The 26,614-nt window shown below is 37.7% G+C and overlaps 1 protein-coding gene across 1 annotated transcript in view; it reads right to left on the bottom strand.

Moving 5' to 3' along the window:
• Window positions 1-26,614, bottom strand: part of GRIN2C (glutamate ionotropic receptor NMDA type subunit 2C) — a 3,426,271-nt gene that overhangs the window by 1,540,637 nt on the left and 1,859,020 nt on the right. The window contains exon 5 of the mRNA XM_044085160.1: window positions 20,131-20,342. Coding sequence (XP_043941095.1) covers window positions 20,131-20,342 — 212 coding nt within the window. The remainder of the gene's footprint in view (window positions 1-20,130; window positions 20,343-26,614) is intronic.

Genomic DNA, 26,614 nt, shown 5'->3' with positions numbered 1-26,614 from the left:
CCTTTCATTCACTTAATGCACTATTTAAGAAACAAAATTGTGCAAGCCCTGGAGATGATATGGGAAATAAGCAAAAAAAAACAGAAAACTGTAACTCCAAAACCAAGAACTTTATTATAAAAAACATGAAGGCTGATGTGTAACACACACGGTTAAGTGCTTTTATCTGAGCAGCAGACCTCTTCAGAATCATCATGAAAGCAGAGATGAAGGGTCTTGAAGATGCAATTTGTTTTCTTGATAGATATAAATTACAGCATTAGTCACTGGAGGTGATGGAATGTAATAAAATAGTAAAATCCAAACTACAGCTAGTTAACTAAGGAAATAAAATCCAGTTGGTAGGTAGGTTTTCTTCAGAATAATGACATTTAAATTCAAAATAAATAAATGGGGTCTATATTATATTACCGAAAAGACAGGTCAGCGAATAACACATCGAAAATGCCGTTCAGTGAACTGTTCGTAGTGAGATTGTGATACAGTGAAGATCAGAAAATTTGCCCTTTCCTCACTGTAGTGTGATTTTGGAGTTGGTATATATAATTAGCAGGGGTTGTGGGGGGGGGGCACGGACCCCCACAAGAGCGAATTTGATGAAAGGCATTTTTGATCTCAGTGCCATTCACTGACCTGTCTTTTTGTTAATATAAAATAGACCAAAATAAATGAGCTTACTTGAAAAAGGAAAGAGGGTTAATACAAAAGAGACTGATATGAGACACTCTTTGAATCATTGGAAAGGACCCAGATTAGACTGAAAGAAAGTAAGGTAAGTTAGTAAAGGAAGTATTTATGTATCTTCTTTCCATAGTTCATTCTGTTAGTTATGTTGCTGACTTAACTGTTCAAAGAAACCTGTCACTCAGCATACATAGGCTTCCCTGAGAAAGAAGAGTCCAGAAGCATTTTTTAAGAGAAATGCACTACTGTGATCTTCTAATAACATGAATGAACTTTTACTTGAGGTTTCTTCATATATTGTATAAACCATTGCCATACAGATGTGTTACTTTATAGCAAATTATGATTTTATGCTGTTTGAAATAAAAACATTTGACAGGGAATACAAAGCAAACGACTCTTTACTGTTATGTTAATGCATAAAAAGACTGAAGCAAATTATCTCTAACAAAACTCTAATTTCCTTTACCTGCAACTCTATCAAATAAATATTCAGAACCTTTTTGTATAAATAAATGGAGAATCTGATCCATGTTACATGATTTTTTTTCTGTAGTTGACACCCCCCACCCCCGAATTAAGCATTTAGTAAATAGGTAATCATTTTTAACTGTATAACCAATGCAAACAAATCCTGGTGGTTCTGAAGATGTCTGGTGCTCAGTCGAAAGCGCTTAACCATGTTTGTGTTACACAACACCGGCTGTGTTTTTTATAATAAAGCTCTTGGTTTTGGAGTTACGACTTTCTGATCATTTTTTTTAGTTAAATGCTCTTTTTGATATTCCTCATTTTGTTACTTTTAAATAGGTCTATATTAAGATCCCCCTCCCTTTAGTGTACTTTAAAGATATGCTTAATAAGCCAGACATATATTTTATTGTTGAATTACAATGGCTAGATTTATGGACTGACTGTAAACTTTAGAGTTCTACCAGAAAATCAAACATTCTTCAAGGGACAAAACAAAAATATACGGCAAAATCAGGGACACTTTGCAAAATCAGTAACAGATGAGAAGTATAGACAATCAGGAAGCTGAATATAATTGTCAGGTGTGGTTGTGGTTGTCTGTGAGTCTGTATGTTTGTCTGTTCCTTTACATGTGTGTGTGTCTATGTGTTTGTGTGTGGTGAGCATGTGGTGTGTGACTGAGTTTCTATATTGTATGTATGTAAGAGTGTCTCCCTGCCTTTGTATCTGTTTGCATGTGGAGCATCTGTCTGAGTGTGTATGTTTGTTTGTGAGTAGACATAATTAAATACATAAAATAATGTATAGCTGTATATTTTATATTTAAAATATATCCATCAACAACTATTACATATCTTATTGCAACCATAAAACATTAGGCTGAGGAACTATTTTACATCAAAAAATAAAAAAAATACGAATATACTACTAAGAAATCAAATATAAACCATTTTCTCAGCTTAATTTCTTAGCACAATAATGCATTACATGGAAATGATAGACCTTCCAGTGGTGTGGGGTATACTTCTCAAATCTTACCACCTCCAAAGTTCCAGACAAAGCAATGTATAACTAGGGAAAAAGCCAATTGGGATTTATTTTAAATGCTGGCACTACTGACTTATGCTTTCTCAAAATATTATCAAACTTTAAATGGTATGGAATGAAATTCTGAGAACATATTAGGGGTATCCCTCCAAAACCTGCACAACATCAGGTCCGTGTAATGACCACCCATGAAGAAATGATTCCTTCCTAACTTATTTTACCTATTAATCTCACTGGATAAATTGTCCCTTTTCAGGGGCAACCTATGTCCACTGTCTGGTTATGTGACTTGCTCAGAGTCACACAGTTGGTGAATGAAGTTGGAAGGAATCAAACTTTGTACCCTGAACAAAGGAAGCAGCTCAACAATAGATCAGAGATTTAGTCTTCTGCACAAACTGCCAGATGTGATACATTGCATATTAGCTTCTACATATGGATGGTAAGTGTCTGGAATGGTAGTCACATTTTACTAGACATTATGTAGGCACTCATTATTTTGTACAGATCCATATACAAAGTCACATGGTACAAAGGGAATAGAGTATGGACTGTGGGACTACAGATCAGCATAGTTGCTATAAAGAGGGCATCTGTTTGAAGAGTATTTTTGATGATCCAGTACAGGGCAGCTCTTAACTCTTGAAAAATGTTTTGAGAATTCATTGCTGCTCTGGATGAAGGTCTATCTGTTAATGCAGCTTGCCTCATCTGGCTAAAGCATTTAATACTATACCCAATGTCAGTATCATACATAAACTCAGGAAGCAAAAGTAAATAAAATTGTATTAACTTGGGTTGTTGTGTGGCTACAAAGCTGTGAACCAGATGTAAGAATCAAAGGACTCCTTTCAGATATGCAGATGACTGTAAACTTAGGATCATTGTCCTTAATACCACTGACACCTTCTCCGTTGAAATATTACTTAACATTTGACATGAATGGGGCATTAGGAATTACCTTGACATTAGTGTCACAGATTGAAACATTGTGCCATCTAGCATAAAAAATTGTACATAATTGTTAAGCAACACCTTATTATTATTATTATTTTTATTATTGTCAAAATAATGAAAGATCACCCTACAGTCCTTGGAAGCTCATGACCTTTCATTTGATACCAAAATAGTCACTATTCCCCATAAAGCATACATAGTTGTCCCCCTTATCCACTGTGGGGTCAAGTGCCACTCTAGCAAAGCAACTGCTCTCTTTTACACTGGAGTTATCTGACCACTTGTAGAATACCACTGTACTCAGTTCTGTGAACTACACATAAAGCATGTGATACAGCTTCAGAAGGAACTGAGGTACATCCATTCCTCACAAAGAGAACTACAGAACTTTAAGGCTTGTCTTTATTTATTTATTAACTTATTTATTATTTGTTCACAAGCAAAGTGGACTGATCCAGTGACCATCTTTAGGTATGACCCAGGCCAAAACAATTACAGAATAGGCATAGAAACAGATGCATAATTAGGAAAAAAGTAAGTCATCGCATACAAAGTCTATGTACTAGTATGTTGACAGTAAACAAAAGTTATAAAAGTGTACAAATGTGTACAAATGCATTGGAAAAAACATGAGTTATAAGCAATATCTTTATATATATATATGTATATACACACACACACACACACACACACACACACACACACACACACACACACACACACACACACACACACACACACAGACACACACACAAACACACACATATACACAATAGGGAAACATCAGAAAAAAAAATTTAACTAAAATGCCATTAATATGTACTGTACTAATATCCAGAATTGTCACCTGGTACTAATGATTGTCATGATAATTTGTACACTTGGCTGCTTTCAGACAATGGTCTTTGAGGCGTGCTTAAAGACCTCAGTTGTACCTTGGAGTTTACTGCTATGGGGAAAGTGTTCCAAAGGACAAGACCTAGTTTAGAAAATGCAGCAGCAGTTTTGAATCATGTACAGACAAGGAAAAGCTTGTTATTCTGGATCTTCTCCAAGTGGCAATGTGATTCCTAAATACAACTTGGTGTTTAGAAAATACATTGTGATGCAAAACCTATTAACTTTTAAAGTGAATTAGTGTGATATTTAAAAATTGTCCCTAATTTTGTGTTTTTATTCCTCCATTAATTTTGTCTTGTCCCTAAATCATGAACAAAGAAGTTGAGAACCATGCTGATGGCCAATATCCATCCCCCAAGTCACTCACATTTGCACACGCTCACAGAGATGTACCCCCCTGGACATAGCCCCTCAGTGTGCATGACACCCCCCCCCCCCACTCACATGACCATTCACACTCACCCATTAACTCATACACACACACCTGCTCTACCAGTCCCCTAACTAAACCCCCTAATGTAACCACCAAGGCAGATACACACTCACATACATATACACAGTCATTGGAGACCACTCACATCCCTGCAGACATGCACACAAGCTGTCACACACACCCCCACACCACCACTAGACTGCCTGGCATCTACCTGCAACATAATCTCTCCCTCTGGAAGTAAATGAGGAATTTGGCATTTTGGTCATTTTAATAAACACACTGGCCATGCTAAGTTACATCACCAAGAGATTCTCTGAATTGTTGTTCTGTGTAAATCTACTCCCGTTATGCATTTCTATGGAACAGTACTTGACTAATTAGCATACACTGCTCCCCCACCAGAATGCTTTGTTAGCATGTGGCATGGCCTTGGAAAAAGCCCACTTTGCTGATTCCATTGACCATGTATAATCTCTGCAGTGGGCATGTCTCTGAATCAGAAAGGGTGCCATTTGTGCTAGGGCTTACTACTGGCAATTGCCCTTTCTGAATGCTCACCTCTGTGTCCCGATGGCAAATGATCATGTGAACTTAGTAAAAGCAGCTATGCAGTACTAAGTACATCTGCTGTACTGCTGAAATAATGGCAGTTAAACTTATTTTAAAAATAATGATCCACTGAAGAATAGTATTGCCCACAAATTTATTGAAATGCTTTCCGTTCAAGTACCATACAGAACTTCATCAGAATAAACAGATTTAAAGTACAAAGCTTCTTTTATAGCAATTCATACGTGTCATGTGATGTGTTTTTGACCTGTTATCAAGCTCAGCTTCTTAATTGCATTTAAATGCTTAAGTTAGACTTAACCCTATGCAGTCTGAATCTTTCTTGCATTTCCATGTTCCTAAAGAATCCTATAAATAAGGGCACTGGTTTAAAAAATGTGCTACTTTAAAACAACAAAGTGTGCACACATTTACAGAAGAATAGTGACAACGTATAAAACAACATACATTCCTTATTAAAATGCTCCTTAAAAACTAAAGTTTGATCTGTTTATCTTAGCAAGCTTTTAAGTTTAAAAAAACAGGTGATAGAGCAAGCTTCATTCAAGCCTGGATATGTAAAGGCATTCAGTTTGATTTGTCATATCAGCTCTAATTTCTCCAACAACAAAGAAGAATGACCCCCTCCATTACCAGGTTCAACTTGGTCAAAACCTCTAAATTTAAAACTGTGGTTCTCAAATTCTACTATGTGCTTAGCCAGAGCATTTCATGTTCTAGCCCTATTGATGCTCTTTTAATTCCTATCGGTCTTCCCAACACAAAATGTTGGGCATTGTTGGTATTGGGCTAAATAAACTTCTAATTTAGAATTCCAGTTAAGTTTCTTATTCAACTTATATTGCTGTTGTCTAACCATGAATATTTGACCTACATCTATGTGTTTACAGTAGGGACAACACTCACATCTGAACATCCCTTGTAGCCTAGTATTAGTCCTTTTCTTATGCTCCAGTAGGCTTTTTAAATTGTGTCCTCTTTAAAGACTACCTGTGGGTGTTCACCTATTTTTGTACAAAATTGGGTTTCACCCATTATTAGGGACAAGTTTTTACATAAGATTTCCCTTATACTGTGTGCATCCATACTGAATGGTGTTATAAAACTGAACAGTAGTTATTGTTAGGAAAATTACTTTCAGTTCTTAAACTCCTCTAATAGGGTTGCCCTAAAGTGGGTTCTAGTGTTGTTACAGGTAGTTCACTATTAAGGAGTGGTTGATACACTCCCCTGTTTCTCTTGGTCTTCACCTCATCTTTTATGTCTAAAATCAAAGAATCTGGATAGCCTCTTTTAAGGAACATTTTCCTTAAAACTTCACATTCTAATAAAAAAAAAATCTCTCTCTAAAGTGACCATCCTTGCAGCCCTCACTAGTTGGCCCTTGATGACTGACTTCTTCTGATGGAAAGGCTGTGAACTGGAAAAATGTAGGAAGGCATTTGAGTTAGTTGTTTTCCTATAAATTTTTGCTATGTATCTTTTTAGGTTTCTATCTTTTTCCAGTTGTATGTCTAAGTAAGCCATTTTTTCTGTATGGAAGTTATATGTAAATTGGAGAAAGCTGGTAGTGCTGTTAAAGTAATTAACCAGTTCTTCAACTATAATTCTGTCACCTTTGATGATCAAGAAAATATCATCCAAAAATCTTGTGTAAAAAAATATTTGGTTATAAATTTGACTATTCTTACTGATGTACTCTAATTTCCAGTGGGCCATTACCAAGTTTGCAAAACTGGCCCCGAACGTTGAACCAATGGCCACCCCTACTTTCTGTAAAAGTATTCATCCTGAAATATAATGTAGTTGTTTATTAGTATTATATCTAGTAGCTCCTCAGCTAGGTGTATTTCATTAAGAGGTGCACCCCTTCCCCTTAGTCTCATCATTCTTGAAACCCACTCTATTCCTTCCAAATGGGGAATTGAAGTATATAAGTCCTTCATGTCTACTGTGAGGAAATTGTAGTTCTCTTCAAATGTTAAATCATTAATTCTTTTCAGGAAGGTCCATGAGTTTTTACAAATTTGGAGTTCCTGACTAATGCACCTTTTTAAAATTGAATCCACATATTTAGCACATGGGTACGTTATAGAATCCCTGGCATCTGCCAAAGGTCTCATGGGTGGATTGGTCATGTTTTTATGGACTTTGGGGATTCCGAACAAAGTAGGAGTCCTTGGTACTGGCATACAGAAATAGTTATACAACATTACATCGATTTTAGCTTCTATGAATAGATCATTAATGTACGAATTAATATGTCTGTACGCCATATTAAATTCATTAAGTGAAATTTTAGTATATGTTCCAGTCAAAAGCAGTTGTTGGAGAAACTAAGGCTGATATGGCAAATCATACTGAATGCCTTTACATATCCAGGCTTGAATGAAGCTTGCTCTATCACCTGTTTATTAAAACTTAAAAGCTTGCTAAGATAAACAGATCAAACTTTAGTTTTTAAGGAACATTTTAACAAGGAATGTATGTTCATAGGTTCATAGATAGGTACTAGGCTATCGGCCCAAGGGCCTACATAAGCCAAGCCAACAAGGTTCCCTGGCTTACAACACCCAAAAAAGTTATTTTCCTGTGCCACTGTCGAGCAGAGACACAGAAGTGATCCCCGGGGTGTATTTCCTATTTCCCATCCACTCATCAAGATTTTTCTTTAAGAATGCTAATGAAGAACTTTGCTTGACATAGATGGGTAGCCTATTCCAGAGTATGGGAAGTCTCTGGGACAGGAGTCTATCCCTCCAGCATGTCCTGTTTATTGTGGTGACAAGGTTTAGGTCCCTCAAGTGTGTAGCTCAGAGGGATTAGGATTTCTTTAGGTGTAGCATGTCCAACAGCTCTGGGTTTGACATAGCTTTATATGTAGGCAATATGCTATGGAGTAAAGCTGGAGTTTTTTGAGGCGGTCAGTGTAGGGCATTTGTTTGAGGCCAGTAATTCTCTTTGTGAGGTACTTCTGTGGCCTTTCCCGTTGCTGCAGATGTCTTGTGAGGTACATTCCAAAAGGGGCATTGTACTCTATAATGGGTCTATGAGTGACGAGTAGAGGGGAATAATGACCTCTTTTTTCCTGGATGAGAACCCTTTTATGATGAGGTGTTCCACGTAGAAGGACTTCCTGACTACTGTGGTGATGTGACTATCAAAGGAGAGACTACTGTCCACCTGGGTCCAAAGGTCTCTTTTAACACATTCTGTGTTAAGTAAAATGCTGTCTATGTGGTAGTTTATGGGTACAGAGTTCTTACCAAAGGGGGATGACACTAAACTTTTTGGCATTGAGCTTGAGGCCATGGCTCTGACATCAGGCATCTGTCTCAGCGAGGCCCTTTTGTAGGATGTCCACATCATTTGGGGACTTGACTATGGCTCTTAGTTTGCAGTCATCTGCAAACTTCGTTAGCCAGAGGCCTTCTGTGTTAGCCTGTACTTCAGAGAAGTAGAAACCAAACAGGAGAGGTCCTAGGATGGAACCCTGTGGTACTCTACTTGTCACTGCTTTGAGGTCAGATTTGGAGTCTGCAACTTTTACAGTGTGGATTCTGTCAGTAAGCCAGTTGGCAACCCATCTTGTGACGTAGGGATTTATACCTAGTTTAGTGAGTTTAGCTATAATTCCAGAATGGGGGATGGTGTCGAAAGCCTTGGCGAGGTCAAGATAGGCTGTGTGAACCACCTTACCCTCATGTACAGCTTTGGTGACTGCTTCAAAGAAGTCGATCAGGTTCAGGAGGCATGATCTGTTTTTCACAAACCCGAACTGGGTGGGATCCAGAGTTTGGAGGTTACCATTGTCTTTGTTTATGAGTTCCATGATGATACGTTCCATGGCCTTGCAGACCAAACTCATTAGGCTAATAGGTCAATAGTTCCCGGGATCAGTAGTGGCTCCCCCTTTGTGGAGTGGGATAACTGTTGCTGTGTGCCAGTTAGTGGGCACAAAGCCTGATGTGAGGCTATTATTGAACATGGTACTTAGGTGGGGGGTCATTTCTTTCTGAAGTTCATGTAAAACGCAGCCTGGGATGTTGTCCAGTCCCATGGATGCTGTATATTTGGCTTTAGAGAGTGCAGTTGTTTTATATATTACACATCACATGACAAGTTTGAATTGCTATGAAAGAAACTTTGTACTTTAAATCTGTTTATTCTGATGAAGTTCTGTATAGTACTTGAACGAAACATGATTCAATAAATTTCTGGACACTACTATTCTTCAGTGGAGCCTTTCTGTTATTCGTTTGTGAGTTTGCAGTTTCAGATTTTTAAAAATAATGATGGTGCCCTAGCCATCATTTATCTTTATAAGGTTTAAATGGATAATAGTTGTACAACTAGAATGCATATCTGAGCAACTGCCATTTCAAATTTAGCTATAATTCCTGCCTATCACTCTCCTGTCTTCTACTCAAAGGTGTACCTCAAGGATCTATTCTCGCTCCACTTCTGTTCTCTATCTACATCAACAGACTCATACTGGATTTGGTGTAGAAGGTCTAACACAGGTTACATCACAGCATGATGGAACGAGTCTCCAAAGTAAGGAGAAACAGGAAGATCAGGAGACATCTGAAGAAGAAATATGGACATGGGAAAGAAAAAGAGATTTAATATGGTGTAATATTCATACAAAGGAGAAAGCAAAATTAACCAATACAAAAACAGCTGCACCAAAGATATTTGAAGAGAAATACAGGCAAATGAATCTGAACATGGAAAACTTTACAATACAAAATAAGAAGACAAAGAGGAAAAGTAGAAAAGAAGATCAGTAATGGAGAAGTTAAAGAAATAGAAACTGAGGTTATGGAGTACCTGCAAAGTGAAGGATTCAGGGTAGAAAATCGATTGCAGAAAGCACCACAACAGGATAGATCAATGGATATCCAAATTAAGGGAAAACCAGTGGAACAGGAAGCAATTGGTCAAGTGCCATATCGAGATATTTTGGAGTCTTCCACAGGAAACCAGTATTAACGTTCACTTGAAGCTAGATAGCAAAGAAAGGAACAGAAAACTGTAGAAACTGTTATGCAGTCAATGCTGAAGAGTGATAGGCCAATGAATTCCAATATGACAGAACAATGGATGGCACAGGATGAAATTGAAAAGAAGCTGACACAGAAAGATGCTATAGAACTTTCTATAGAACTCCCACAGGAAATGGAACTCAGTTTGGAAGACAATGCGCTAAGAGAAGAGTTGCTTGATTTAATAGACATGGATAGATATATTAAGATCAACGAGAGAAATAGACTGCAGAAGGTCAATAAAACCCAAAAAGTAAGAAGTCTAATAAAACAAATGAATGCAGTAATTAGGACTGTCCATAGAGATCCATGTGATTATAACAGAAGTAAACAGGATATATTACTGTGCTGCTAAATCAATAACTGATAAAGTTCTACCACAAAAACACAGGGTAGTGAGGCAAAGGAAGGGGAGAAATCGAGTACTATCATGGAAGTATTGAATAGAGAAAACAATATAGCAATTAAAACAAGAAGTGTCACTGTTAGAAGACTATAGCAAAGGGAATAGATAAACAAAAATACTAAGAAAGATAGATGTAATAAAATAATGCACAGTATTAGAACAGACCAGGATCTGTCATGCACTATCGCAAATAACTAAAAATTTCAGCACAGGTGGAAAAACTTATAAGATACACATATAAATATAAAGGAAAAGTACAAAATCAACAATTTATTGATGACCCAAAAAAGTTTTATGGAGAATTGGGAAACAAGGTAAAAGGAATTGAAAGACCATCAAAAAAGAGGAAATATAAATATTTTGGAGCTGTATCTATAAAGATCCTGTGGAACATAACAAAGATGCTAAAAGGATACGTAAAAGAAAGAATAAGAAGTTTAAAGGTGCAGGATATGAAATAAGATGAAGTAAAATCGAGAGAGATTGAAACAAAGCTAAGAAAAGCCTCTAAACCCAGGCCCAGATGCTTTTGGCTAAAACTATAAACACCTTTGCATGAAGATTTAGCCATGAATAAAAACCATTTATATGCACACCCCGAACAGACACCAACCTGGCTAACAGTCAAAACAATGCTCCTACTTAAGAGTGAACCTGGATGCTACCCTAAAACTTATAAACCAATAACTTGCCTTCTGACAACGTATGAACTATACATGGGAATTGATGCTGAAAGAGTTTATTGTCATTTAGAAGAAAACTCAATTATGCCAGTAGAACAAAAGGACAATAAAAGAAAGTCATATGGAACAAAGGATCATTTGTTGTTAAAGTCATACTAGAGAACTGCAAAATGGGGAAAAATTTAAGTGTGGCATGGATGACTACAAAAAAAGCATTTGATAGTATCCCACGTTCATGGATAAAAGAGTGCTTAAAAATGTATAAGATACACCCTACACTGATCGACTACATTACAGTGACCATGAAACAGTGGCACACCACTTTGCAATTAAGCCATGATAAAGGACAGATTATTATCCCAGGATAAAAATTCAAAGGGGGATATTCCAGGGTGACTCTCTGTTACTGTTGCTTTTCTGCCTTGCCATTAACCCATTAAGCTGTTTACTTAGCTTAGGTCATGGCTACAATTTTGCTCCTAGAAAACAACAGAATGTAAAGACTTCTCATCTTCTCTTTATAGATGATTTGTAACTGTATAACTCATCAGATGAGGAACTAAAAGCACAGCTGCAAGTTGTCAAACTTTTTCAGATGACATAAGAATGTCATTTGGTCTTGATAAGCGTGCAAAAGCAACCTTTAAAGCAGGAAAACTGCAGCACCAGGAAAACGTCAGTTTGGAACAAGAATGAGATATAAAAGAATTTGAGCAAGAGGGAGTGTATAAATATTTGGGAATTGATGAAGGGTCAAAAATAAAACATGAACAAATTCAAATAAAACTTAGTAACGAATATTTTAGAAGACGTAAATTAATTCTGAAAACAGTGCTGACGTCTAGGAACAAAATCCAAACTATAAACCAATTTGCTCTTCCTGTCCTAACGTATAGTTTTGGAATGACTGACTGGCCCCAAAACGTTTTGGATAGATTAGATAGGGAAACAAGAAGGATGCTTCATGCTTACAAAATGATTTATAAAAATCAGTGTATAACAACATTATATATTCCCCATTCCGAAGGAGGGATGGACCTCCTTGAAATTGATTACATGTATAGATCTGCAACTGTGGGTATGTTGATCAGGAACAAACGCATAAATGGTTAAGGAGAGGCAAATTTAAACCAAGAGATGAAAGGTTAAAATTGGCAGCCCAAGATAGTGGGCTACGTACATGCTGGTTTACAAAATCCATTGAACATGTGGGAGAAACAGACAAATGTAGGTTTTGTAAAACCGAACTGGAAACAGTCGCACACCTTGTTGCTGGTTGTAACATATTAATGGCAGAAGGACTGTATACTGAAAGGCATAATAATGTGGCAGACTGTTGCGCTGGGGATTGTGCAAACATTATGGTATTGAAGTAGCTGGAAAACACTGGAAATATGAGCCACAAAACATCATAAAAACTGATGAACTTTATTTCACATGGGATCACCCATTGCCAACAGTTGAAAAGATAGAAACTAGAAAATCAGATATAGTGGTCCAATAAAAGAAGACAAAAGTAGCATTGATTATTGAAATTGCTACACCCAGTGACTACAGTGTCTTGTGTACAGACAGACACAAAATCATAAAATATCAGAATCTGCAGGCAGAAACGAGAGCAATGTGGAAGAAAGATAGCCAGACAATTCCAATAGTAGTAGGAGCAATGAGTCTTATAAAAAAGAACCTGGAATTGTATTCAGATATGTTACCAATCCATGTAACCCCAATTGTAGAAGGAGTCATTACTAGGGCACATTGTGGGTGCTGAAAGGAGCACTTTTGGCTAACATAAAAGACTGAAACAATACTAATTTCATGAAATTTAATGGTACTTTGACTTAGGAATGGGGTCCATTCCTATCATAGTATTAGAAACCCAAAAGATTTGGAGAAATAAAAAAGATCTTCTTCATCTTCCTCTCCTCCTATACAGAAATGACAGAGTTTTCTACCACTCTAACCACTCCTGAATTAACTTACAGCAAGATCTACAGTCTGAATTCACATGCCTAAGTGAGTGGATTATTACACACACACACACACACACACACACACACACACACACACACACACACACACACACACACACACACACACACACACACACACACATCCACATACCAACTACAGCCAGAGTGATCCATATACCAACTATACCCAGAGCGAAATCTATGATTTTTGGTACTAAACATAAACTTAGCAGATCAGATAACCTATTTTTCTTATAACAAATACTGTCCACTTCTCTCACACTCTATCAGATCAAAAATAGGGAAAGTAATCCTTCTCCCTCAACTTGAATACAGCCTCCTTCTTATAGCAGCATCATCTACGAAAAACCCCACCATTATTCCAAACTAAAAACAAAATATATAGATTTATCAAGCACTCCCTGAGAAATGAACAACCACTAAAAAGACAAAAACTGGCTCTTCATAATCCTACATGGACACTCCCTCTATGTTTTGACCTCAAAAGTACTAAGACAACCCCCCACATACAACCAAAGAAACTTGAATCACTCAGGTACTAAAAACCAAAGCCCTTTCTTTAAACTATATATCTCTGATCATGCATTCTCAGTTCTCTGTCCCAAACTGAGGGACTCTCACATGGAGTTAAAAACTCACCTTCTTCTTCTAAGTTCTTTACTTTACTAAATGTCCTCTAGTCAGTCAAGCGGAATGTATCTGATAGCACTGACGTCAGGTCATGTATGTTGAGTTAAAGTTGTCTCTTTTCTTCTGTTCTCAACCCTTTTTCTACAAGTATCCTTTGCTTCTTTTCATATCTCTAATTTGTTTCACTCCAACTTCAGAAATGTTTTGAAAACGTTTGTATATATTCTGTGATAGTGCTACTTATTCACTTTGTGTACATACCTTATTTTAAAACTTTTTATGTTTACTTTGTATACATTTTTTACTTCACTTTGATTTTATATACGGTTGTTTACTTTGTATACCTGGTTAGTTATTGACCTAGGCTGAAACTGAAATTTGTCAGATGTGAACAATGCTCTGCATTGGCACAGAAATGAGTAGCACTTGAACGGTTCCAGGATGAGCTTAAGGGAGGGACAAAGGACAAGAGGGTAGGGGTAGGTCATAATGTAAAAAGCACTCCAGTCTCCTTCTCATGGAAGCAGTTGCTGGCAAGACCCCCCCCCCCCCCGGAAGCTCTTATATTCCAGACCATCATCAGCAAAACAAAAAAAAAACATGAGATGAAAACAAGGGCTAGAAGACTTGTCAATGGGTAGAGGCATCAGTTTAGAATATCAGAAAAAATGAAGCAAGGGCCAAGGAGAGCAAATACATAAATAAATACCTGCCACCCTATAAATATCAACACAATTTAAAAAAAAGCATTATATTGTCTAATTGTATTAACAAATACTGCTGTTATTTTGCAGCTGAAATAGAGTTTTTTTTGCGTCAAAAATATTCCTGGGAATCAGAAAGGTTTATCACACTGCAAAAGCATTTCTTTGTAAGGCTTCCACAGTGCAATAGGTCCAAGTGATTTAAAGATTGCTATCCCAATGCAGCTTTATATCAGCCACTGGCTGTAGTGTAAACATGGATTAACTGGCAATGCTAAGTACAAATGCATCGGTCTGGAGGAGTTGTTAATGCTAATTAGCTATGTACTGTCTACTAGAAATGACACCAGTACCAGAATAATATGACAGAATGATTCAGAGAATCACTTTACCAAGTCATTTTTCTCACAAGTACACCCATTCACACCTGTGGATGATTTGCAGCTCATAGCATAACTGCAGGTAAGTAGTGAAGTGTCGACTATGTGTGCTGAGGTGTGTGCAATTGTGTTTATGGCTGTGACTGCCTATAGGGGGATGAATGCAGCTGCATGAATGTGTGTGTGTGTGTGTGTGTGTGTGTGTGTGTGTGTGTGTGTGTGTGTGTGTGTGTGTGTGTGTGTGTGTGTGTGTGTGTGTGTGTGTGTTTGTGTGTGTGTGTATTTGTGTGTGACTTGTTGGCACAGCTGACATAATTTTGATACATTGATTCTTTAGTCATTTGTACTTCCTCACGTTTAGATTCTGTCCTGTGACCTGCTTGTTGTTCTTTCACATATGGAATCTAAACACCGAACATCAACTAAAAATGAATTGAAACAGCCAACTAATATGAGTTTCACCTCCTACTCTAAGGTGAAGCTGGGACTGCACAACTGAGCATGACAATGGAGCTTGGATAGGTCAGGGTATTGAAAGGCCCTAAGACAGATTTCAAAAAGACAAAACCATAAAAAGAAATAATATATAGTGCATTATTTACAAAGTGGAACAAAAAAAAAAACAGAAACTGAATTAGTTAAATAGAACTTTTAAGATGACATGACTAAGTAAGAAGTTATATAATGCATATATATAATGCATAATTCATTAGGATATAGCACTTGAGATTGATCACTGAATGGTCTGTCATTGAAATAGTTGACCTCAGTAGTTTGTCTACTATAATTCTGCATAATAATAAAAAAAGTGGAAAACAAGCATTTTTTTGCTGGGGTCAGTCCCCCTGCAAATCATCACATCCCCTGACTTATTTTTAACACATGCTTGAAGAAAATGTATAACCTTCTTAATGTTTTTGTGATCTTGCACTTAAAGTACATAGCCTGTTCAAAATGGTTAACCTCATGAGTTCAACCGTTTGAGTGGCTAACCTTTCTGCAATCAGAAGCTAACTATATATTGTAGTTGTATTGTGTTGTAGCCTCCTCTACGTATTATCCTGTGATGACATGTAATGATCTTCTTGTGTCTAGTATTGCCCCCACTCCTTCGTCTGTTCTCGGATGCATCCTTTTATAAAACAGTTCATCTTAGTGTTGAGCAGCTATCATGAACGCTGCCTACACGCTGCACAAACAACGCAGTCACTGTTCCCCTTGCTGTAGTCATGCCATGTATGTCTGTAAACGCTTTACCCTAAGCCACTGCATATATGATAACTTTGATGTCATGGTTATATAGACCTTTGTCATAGCAGTCTGTGGCACACTATAGTGGAATGTGAAGTGTGATACAAATCAGCAATCTAATTAGAAAATTAAGCTTATTCAAAGCTCTGCATTTGATGCTATACCTACATTCTGGATATCACCTCATTGGTAGCTGAATTAGTACTCATGCCACAGTGTCTTCAGAAATATATCATAATTAATAAATACAGGAATTCACTCTTAATCATATATAAATCTGATTAGTATTAAAAATGTTAATTCAGTGCCATAGCGACATTATGAATGTTGTGTATAAATTTTAAAAATTTTCCATGATATGCCCTGTTATGACTGGAATTATGCCTCAAATGATTAGGAATGGGCAATCTCTCCACGTGACGGAATGATATGTTGCATTTGAAAAATGGACAAGTTGTAGTAAAAATTACAGCAATGGAAATGACATAAGTAGATATGGTTGTATGTAAATAAAATGAAAGACACTGTAACAAATGAAGCATTTCATTCAGTGGATATTTAAACTTCTGTTGATGGTCTTGGTAAAGAGGGATGTCTTGATCTGTTATATGATCCTGGTGTCACATCCCACTATTAGCAGTTTTATGCAGATGAAACTGGTATCTGATGAATCATTCATGCAGCTGCAAATCTGCAGATGTACCATCGGGGGTGATACAGATTCCTCTGAGTTGCTGTCTCAGTTTTAGTTGAAAATCTCACATCATTAACTTCTACTTGCATGGTACAGTCTTTTTATAAGTAAGCCTCATATACTGCATTACTAGTCTGAATCTACAGAAACCCATTTGGTTTCTGCTCTTGACTTATTTCATTGTCTTTTTTTTCATTTCAACTACCTTTACACTGTGATATATTAGGTGAATACCACTCTCAGCTTTACTTTTACCTAAACTGGCAAAACATCTTAAATCACAGTCTCATGTACTGTAAAATCAGAATACAGAAAACAAACTTCTGCAATAATACAACTATAGGTTAATTAGAAAGTAAAAACAAAAACTACCTGGAAGTAGTTATATCTTTCACATCCCTACAGATTTTTTTATTTTACTAGAAGAAGACTGACTTAAATTCAAACAGCAACCACAAAGCACTATCTACCCATCAGAATCCATATGAAGTCTAATATACATTAGGCATATTTCTGAAAATTAGCTCAACATATGCAGTTTTGCCTTTTCATTTAAATATTGGGGAATAACGTCCCACTAACAGTACTAGTAATGTGCAGTAAATACTTCTGTAAGTCATTATTTGCAACAGTGTGTATACCAGTCCTGGGAACCAGAAATGGTTAATACACAGCACAACAGTATTTATAGCAAGATTGCACAATGCATTAGACAAGGGTGATTTAGGGATCACTGTACCTCTACAATGTTATGAAAACACCTGTCTGTCATGCAGACAACACACTCACTAGCAGCTTTTACAATCAGTGTGAATAAGTGTATGTACGGCCATAATTGTGTGCATCACTCTATGTGTGTGCATGTGTGCATGTGAGCTTGTTTGTGTGTGTATATATGTATGTGTGTGTGTGTGTGTGTGTGTGTGTGTGTGTGTGGGTGTGTGTGGGTGGGTGTGTGTGAGTGTGTGTGGGTGTGTGTGTGTGTTGTGTATGTGTCTGTCTGTGTGAACTGCTAATGACATGTTGCTCATTGCAGTTTTATGATGCCTCTGAATCACATAACATGACTGTTGCACTACTGGACACTACAGCATTGCCAGGTAGTTATAGTGGTGATATTACTCTGAATCCTGGCTCACGTCTATATAGTTGGGATTCACAAAGGGTTGCCATCAATGTCATGCCCTACCGCAGATGCCCTTTCTGAGTCAGAGATAGGCACACCACAGTGATTCCAAAAGATCAGTAGAATCAGCATGGTGGTCCATCTCCATAGTCAGGCTAGATGCTAATGAGCCATTATGAGAAGTGGACTGTGCTAATTAGCGATATCCTCTCCCAAAGAAATGGCTGTAGGAGGTAGTAACTAAGCATGGCCAGTCAGATTAATTCACATAGCCAAGCTGCAGCAGTCCTTCCTTATAATCAATGGGAGACAGTGCAATATAGGTGAAGTCTTGAGAGGTAGTAGTGTTGGGAGGTGTGTGTATGTATGGGGCAGTATGTGAGCATATTTGTAGGGGTATGAGAACTCCTGGATGACTGTGTGTGTGTGTGGGGAGGGGGTGCATGTATGTGCATGTCAGCCTAGATACTCTCAGTAGAGGAGGTTAGTTAGGAGATCAGTAAAGAAGGTGTGTGTGTGTGTGTGTGTGTGTGTGTGTGTGTGTGTGTGTGTGTGTGTGTGTGCACAAATGTCTGAATGCATGTGTGTGTGTCTGTGTGTGTGTGTGTGTGTGTGTGTGTGTGTGTGTGTGTGTGTGTGTGTGCACAAATGTCGGAATGCATGTATGTGTGTGTGTGTGTGTGTGTGTGTGTGTGTGTGTGTGTGTGTGTGTGTGTGTATAGAATGTCTAAATGTATGTGGGAAAGTGAATGAGGGGGTACCTATGCCAATGTGATGTATGGTCTGTTACTGGCAATTACCACTGAAAAGGATTGTTTAGCACTGGCCATAATTACAGCTAATTATGAGGCATGCAAAATAGCTGCATATAAGACCTTCCTTATTTCTGGTAAATATGATTCTGAATCACATTGTCCACATTCACATAAATGTCAACTTTTGATCACTGCAGTTTATGCAAGTAAAGGGATATTTTCTGAATCCCAGCCTAAATGTTTTATTCAAGAAACAATATTTTGTATTCTTCATATATACTTCACTATGATATTAAAAACAGATTTAATGATAACTCTTTATCAACAGATTAATTACATTAACTTCTGTCCTAGAAGATATGACAGCATTTATATACATTCCCCAGCAGTTACAACTCATGTAATATAGAACTTTGAATGCAATGCAGCAACACTGATTTATATCAGTTTTCCTTTACAGTGACTGTACAAATAAAGCTTCATAATGCTAGGATAATTTGGGGTAGTGATATGTGTGGTCAAACAATAAACAGCATTTATAAAGTACGTTACCTTACCAGTGTTGGGGTTGCAGCTCCCTATGGAGATGATACAATGCAGGAAAGCTAATGTCTGAAAGAAGTATTTGGCCAATAGACAAAAGTCAGACAAAAAAAATGCGATGTGCTTTAAACACATTTCTATACAAAATAGGTCTTCAGCATCACTATTTTTATGTGCTATTTGGGAGTAATATATCAGTTTACTTAAGCTTTGATACAACATTCTCCATTTTCAATAACATAAACCCTATGAGAAGGTTTCTTTCAATCACAACAGTGTACAGCAACAAAGAAATTATTTTCCATTGAAGAACAAATGGATGTTACATATTGCAAAATGGGGCATGCTGATATCTTCCTATATTCCCAGAACTTCCCAATGGTCAGACACCACAGCAAAAAGAACTAATACTATCAAGTCAACTGCACCCATGTGCTTCACTTACTAAATGACCAACATTTCTTAAGGTAATGATCTACAGAAACAAACTAGCTAAATAAAACAAACAAATGCAGAAGCATAGTCTTACCATGTAGTCATATCTTATCTGCAAGACATTTCTATCACTACACATGACACAAAACACAATTAACTACAAATAAATATTTACTAAGGATTGTGGGAAAATTCTGAGTCCCATCTACATTGCAGTTTGGCAGATAAAGTAGGAAACTCAGTCAGAATGCTGTTTCTTTATGGAGTACCCTAATAATACAGTATGATATCTAAGATCAGAAATGTGGAAAAGGCAGGTCACCCTTAACATTAATAACTGATATAGTAATATCTGTTATAAAAGGGCATTTGTACTCCAAGCCATATGACTCTGTAGCTGCAATGCACCTTACCTGTCAGTACGATTGCTCTGCTTTCTGCAAGGTACAGTATTCCTTACACAGCCCCCTGTTACATGGTCAATATTCTCTACAATGACAAAAGGTCTTTCTTCCAGTGTGGCTACAGTAAGATGACGGTTATCTGAAATTGGTTGCAGAAAAGATCCATATCGTGGCCATACTGGGTATTTCATATGAATTAGTCCTTTCTCCCACCTCCCAACCTGAAATCAAATTGAAAAATGAATTAGTTAATGAATTTGCATTAAGTCATGTATTCACATAATCACAAAACTAGCGAAAGGATTCTGGTGATGCAAAACCTTGTCTACATGAAGCAACATTTAGCAGTTAATAAGCTTCATCCTCTGCATAATCAGTCAGATAATGTTAAGCTACCGACAAAAGAATTTGGAGAGATAACATGCCCCCTTATTATTTATTCCATGATAAAGCCCCCTGACATCCAGTCATCACATTCACTTTTAGTACAATGCAGCTGCATATGACTGGAAAAGTTGCAAATTTATAAAAAACAAACAGAAGTTACAACTTTATTCCATATTGAAGGAACTTTGAAAATATGCACTCAAAGTACAGGTTTGCCAACTATTGTCCACTTTAGTGAAAAAACAGACGAGAATACCTTTGTGACCAATTCATTATTTAGAACAAATGCCATGCCACCCATGTCAAATATTATTCAAAGACAACTTCAATGTAACATGTAAAAAACATACAACAAAAGGTCAGCTGACTGGCATCCCGTGCTATGTAATCTAAATGCATACGATTTGAGATGCACCTCTCTGGACTTAGTGTGAATGATCTGACACAAACCTCTCTGGACTATATGAAAAGACATGACTGTACTCTCAGATTATGTACCTTAGGCAGATATGTCCCTAGCCTTAAGCAGCAGCTTACCTTCACCTAGTATGATGCCTTAATACAAACAGAAAATGATTGACTTCAATAATTAGCTTAGTTTCTGGTGTTATTCTAAGGGAATCCACTATCTGTCAGCCAGGGATGATATGATAGACAGACCTCAGTGCTTTGCCAGAGATAGTTTGCATATGTCACTCCTGGGATTTTAGCTGCTGGCTAAGGCTCATGCATTTTATGGTGTGTCTCAAGAACAAAATTCCTGATGTAAAAACTCCATCTAAAAACAACCTCAGGCTTATGCTGCTAAACAATAAGAGTCTTAACATGAAACTGCACTCACTGGAAGCAGTCCTCACCTTGGAAAAGGCAGACAATTGTGCAGTCCCAGAGACCTGGTTCAAAGCTGTGGAACGTACCCCAGTCATACCAGGTTACACCTCTTTCCACACTTTCAGACCAAAAAACTGAGGGTGTGAAAACTAAAGAGGTGGTGTATCGATTTTCATTAAAGATAAACACACTTTCAGATTGGTCAAACAGTATGATTCCCTGGAGATACTTCAGGTGCAATTAACTACTGGTAAGACACCTATTCAAGTCATTGCTACCTTCAGCCCCCCTCCATGAATCAGAGCACCCACTCTGCCTATTTGTAACTACTTGAGTCTATCAAGATACATCCGAACACCATGGTTTTGTGTGACTTTAACTATCCATCCATTGACTGGGCAAATTACTTGTGCTCAAACTCACTTGTCAAAGGTTCCTTGACTTTGTTAACTCCAGTGCCTTGGACCAGCTGGTTGACACCCTCACAAGGGGTGCCCAAATTCTGGATCTGGTGTTTATCAATATGGGAGACCACAGTAGCACCCCCACTGTGAGGTGTTCTCTGGTAACCACAAAAAAGTCTCATTTGAAGTAACTATCACACCTGAAGTCCCCCCAAGCAGCAACTAAACTAAAAAAACTTCAAAGCAGATTATAACCTCTTATGAGATGGTATAAATAGCTTTTCTGCACTTCCCCCCCTCAGATGGAACTGGCAACTATGCCATGTTCTACACCAGTGCTTTATACAGACACCTGTATTACTGTATTGACTCGGCCATACCTTATAAGACCAAAACAGCTCCTCAGGGAATTGCAAGCCTCCCTGGTGGACAACTGCCATCAACTCCAGGCTTTACAATATGAGGAAGAAATTGCTATCTAAGAGTAAAAGGGAGTGATCCCTAAACTGGAAACAATCCCTTATCATCTTAAACAAGTGAATAAGACTTCTTGTGAAGTCCTCCAAAGCAAACTGTGAATCCAAATTAGCTTCCTCCACTAAAGACACCATAAAGCATTCTTTAGTTACATCCATAACCTAAAAGGAAAGGTCCAGATTTGTGTCAAACTGGCAGTTAGTGATACCACATATATTTAGCCTGTGGACATAGCTAACCTGCTGGCTGACAGGTTCTGTGAAAACATTATTCCCCTGTCCCCACCACATGTACCCCTTGACATCCCTGCCAGCTGTCCCCTACCTTGTATCTCTAAAGAGCAGGTCATTAACGTCTACTCTAAGGCCAAAAGCACAATATCTATGGGACCTGATAACATCCCAGGCTGCAACAGACATGGGCTCAAACAAGAATTATAAACACCATTGGGTACTCTTTTCAGTCATTGTCTAAGCACCGGCTTCATTCCAGCTGAATGGAAAACAGCCACTGTTCTTCCCTTGCACAAGGGTGGTGCTTCCCCTGACACCAGCAACTGTAGACCTATTAGCCTTATCTGCAAAGCCACAGAGCGAATCATCATGGACCTTATCAACAAAGATATAGATAATTTCCAAACACCTGACCCTACTCAGTCTGGATTTGTCAATGGGAGATTATGCCTGTTAAACCTGGTGGACTTCTACGAGACAGTCACCAAAGCCCTGGATGAGGAGAAATATGTGCATACAGCCCACCTAGACTTAGCCAAGGCATTTGACAGTATCCCCAACTCAGGCATCATTGACAAACTCACCCAGCTAGGTATTAACCCATATATTGTTAGATGTGTCACTAACTGGCTCACTGATATAACCCATATAGTAAATATAGGGGAATACACCTCCAACAGTATACCTGTAACCGGTGGTGTTCCACATGAATCAGTCCTGGGACCTTTAATGTTTGCAATATATTTCTCCAAAGTACAAACAAAAACGAATGGTCTGTGACTGACAAAGTTTGCTGATGACTGCAAACTGGGAGTGGTCATAGAATCTCCAAATGATGTCAACATCCTACAAGAGGCTCTTACACAAACAAATGATTGGTTCCAAAGTGATGGCCTTAAACTCAATGCAAATATATTATCATCCCTTTCACTAAGGATGATGTTCCTGCTAATTACCACATCAATAACAACACCTTAGGTACACACTCAGTGATGAGAGACCAGAGCATTCATGGTTGGCAAGAACCTCACCTTTGATAACCATGTCTCCACAGTGATAAGAAGGACATTGTATATTGCTCATCTCATAAGTAAGCTTATTGCATCCAGAAAAAAAAGTTATAATCTCCCTGTACTCTTCCCTCATCAGGCCAATAATTTAGTACAGCTCCCCTTTTGGTATGTATCTTTCCAAGCATCTGCAGCAATTGGAGAGACCACAAAATTTCTTTGCAAGGAAAATTCTAGGTCTTCAGCATCTGTCCTATGTGAATTGTTTGAAATCACTGTCACTTTATTATGTTTCATGCAGATTACTCAGAGGTGATCTCTGCCTTGCATGCAAGGCAATCTCTGACCCTGCTTTATTGGAAATGCTGCATTTCCATAAGTCTAATGGTACAAAGGTTACTTGCTCTAAAGGCCTTAATGTGGTATATGACATTAATAGAACCTGCTGGAGGGACAGATTTGTCTCCCAGAGGTTACCACACTTTTGGAACAGACTCCCACTTTATGTCAAACAGCGCACCTTATTGGCCCTCTTCAAATGCAGTCTGGATGATTGGATGGGTAGCCATAGATTCACCCCAGGGGTTCCAACTGTATCCCTCTTGGACAGGGGCAATAGGTGTGATCATGGAAATAAGGGTAGATCTTGGCTAGGCTTCTAAGGGCCCTAGGGCCATTAGCCTAGTAACCTCCTATGATCCTATTAATTGGCTGAAACTTCACTGTGACACGACAAAGGAAGGATTAAGTTATTAACCAGCCTGTGTTTGTATGAAAGCTAGTACAATACATTCAAAAAAAATGTAAAACAAAGGTATTTTCTTTTCAAAAGTCTGTTCAATATATACACTGCATGGGGTAGAGACAATGACTGATTGAGGGATCTCTCGCTTCTTGGATGGACTGCATACAGAAATGGGCCATCCCCATTTCGTGTGATTGACTGGTAGAGGAGAGTTGTGGTAGAGCATTTCAATTTGGCACCAATGGACTAAAATATACTCCTGGTTACTAGTATCTGTAAATGCAATATGAAAGTGTCCATGCATAGTTAAATTAAAGCTCCAAACTCATTACCCTTATCACTCCCATTGTGCAGCCTGACATAACATTCAAAACCTTACTATGATCAAGTGATGCATCACCAGAACTTTCCCGAAACTAACCTGAAGCGTAAAAGTGATATTCTGAACAAAGCTGAAATTGAAGAACAAATGGTAGAATAATATAACATATTCTTCTAATGTACCTGTCAATCTAGAAATGCACAACTATGAAATCATGTTATCATAGGTTAGAAAAATAATCTTAAGTTTGGGATTCAGATAAATAATTAGTGTAACTTGCTTACCCTCCTCACATTTACTAGGGACGACCTCAAAATACAAGGTACATTAATAAACAATCCCAAGAATCTGAAAGAATAGCAGTGTGCCAAAGTGCCAACCCTACACTCTTTACAATACAAGAATTGAACCACTGACCTTTGCAACAAAAACTCAAGTTTGCTACTACTTAGCTAGAGTAGATAATATAAACCTACTTCTAAGCCCTTAAACTGAAGAACTTCATGGGGAACAAGACTCATCTTTGCCACTGGCAGATGACTCCATAGGAACAGCACACATCTGAACTATACCATCTCATCTGATCCATTCTGCTGAAATGCTACAGAAGTGATAAGGATAATTTAAGCCTCATATGACTCCACTCCTTAATTAACTTGATCATGGGCAAATGTGTTTGCAGGCAAACTGTTTTTCTCTGATATTATTGAAAGTTAATGGACTTGCGACTGCAGCGAGGTAACTGAAAGTTCATTTGACTGAATTTCTAAATCTGAGCCTCTTGTATCCCTCCTGAAAATAGAATCAAATCTGAAACTGGAGTGCATTAAGGGAAAGGAGATACCTCCCACAGTAGTGATCCCTTTTCAAGAACTGCATGTCTGAAACTTTTTTTCCAAAATTACAGGTTGCACAAAGTGATTTCACAAAATTGGATGGCACCCCATCTACTGTACAATTTAATCAATTGCATATGTTCTAATTATTTGCAATATATCAAGACATTATACATCTTATTGAAATTACTGATGCTTAGTACATAGAGGTTTATTTTTCATTTCATAACTAATCAAAGTACGTTTGAGCTTGATGTAAGAAAACTAATACTGTAAGATCACTATACATGAAGAAAACATAGCCACGTATGCCAATATAGGGAATGATTCCTTTATAATTGCTCTAGGTAAAACATTAAATCCTTATGGAGACATATTTTTGGTGTGGAGGGGCAAGCTCCCCTGCACTCCCCCACACCGCTGCACATTGTACATACCAGCTCCAAGATTGCACTAAAGTGGGGAAAAGTGCAAATTCCTGATCCCCACTTTATCCCAATCTCCATACAAATGTTTTGAGCTTTCGGAAAGTTAAACATATGGTCTCACCCATACGAAGACTGAGTTTCTGAAAACTCAATCATCTGACATAGACCCACTTCATTCCATCACTTAGTGTTACCCATTTCCTTTATTAGTCACCCAAGAGTGCTGCATCACCTATTGTTGCCTTGAACAATGTTTAACAAAATCATTCTAGTAACATAGTCTACTGTGACTAAAAGCCTTCTTGACCAGTTGTCCTCCAACAACCACAGGATTCACTGGAGCTCAAAACTAGCTGTGAAAGAAGTTTACTCATGTATAGTGTCCAGGTCTTCAAATCTGAAGAAAAATGTCTGTCAAGTCAGTCTGTTATTATTATTTGTATTAATGGCATGCTTCTTCTACTGTGAACAATTAATCGAGTCTGTCTGTACCCATGCCACAGCTACAATGAGGTCTTTGATTAATTTCATGAATACATAAAGACATAAATTAATATTAACCCTCTACAATGATATATTTAAACCATTTGCACTAGTTAATATTATAAATGGGTTTCAGATGCTTTCACTCTGTATATGAGATAGTACAGACTAATGAATCCTATCAGTCCTGCTTTTTTAAAAGTCTGTCTGCTTGTCTGACCACAGGGACAGAGAATGCTCATCACAGACTGTTATTTTTGAATAAAAGAAGTCTACTTCTGCAGTGGTCTCTGATTTAAAGCAGTTCTGGTTACAGACAGTTTCATACCTGGAGTTC

This window comes from Protopterus annectens, chromosome 10.part0, assembly GCF_019279795.1.
Source record: "Protopterus annectens isolate FY-2018-M chromosome 10.part0, PAN1.0, whole genome shotgun sequence".
NCBI classification, from domain to species: Eukaryota; Metazoa; Chordata; order Ceratodontiformes; family Protopteridae; genus Protopterus; species Protopterus annectens.
Note: the sequence above shows the minus strand (reverse complement) of the source record. Positions and strands in the feature narration are given on the sequence as shown.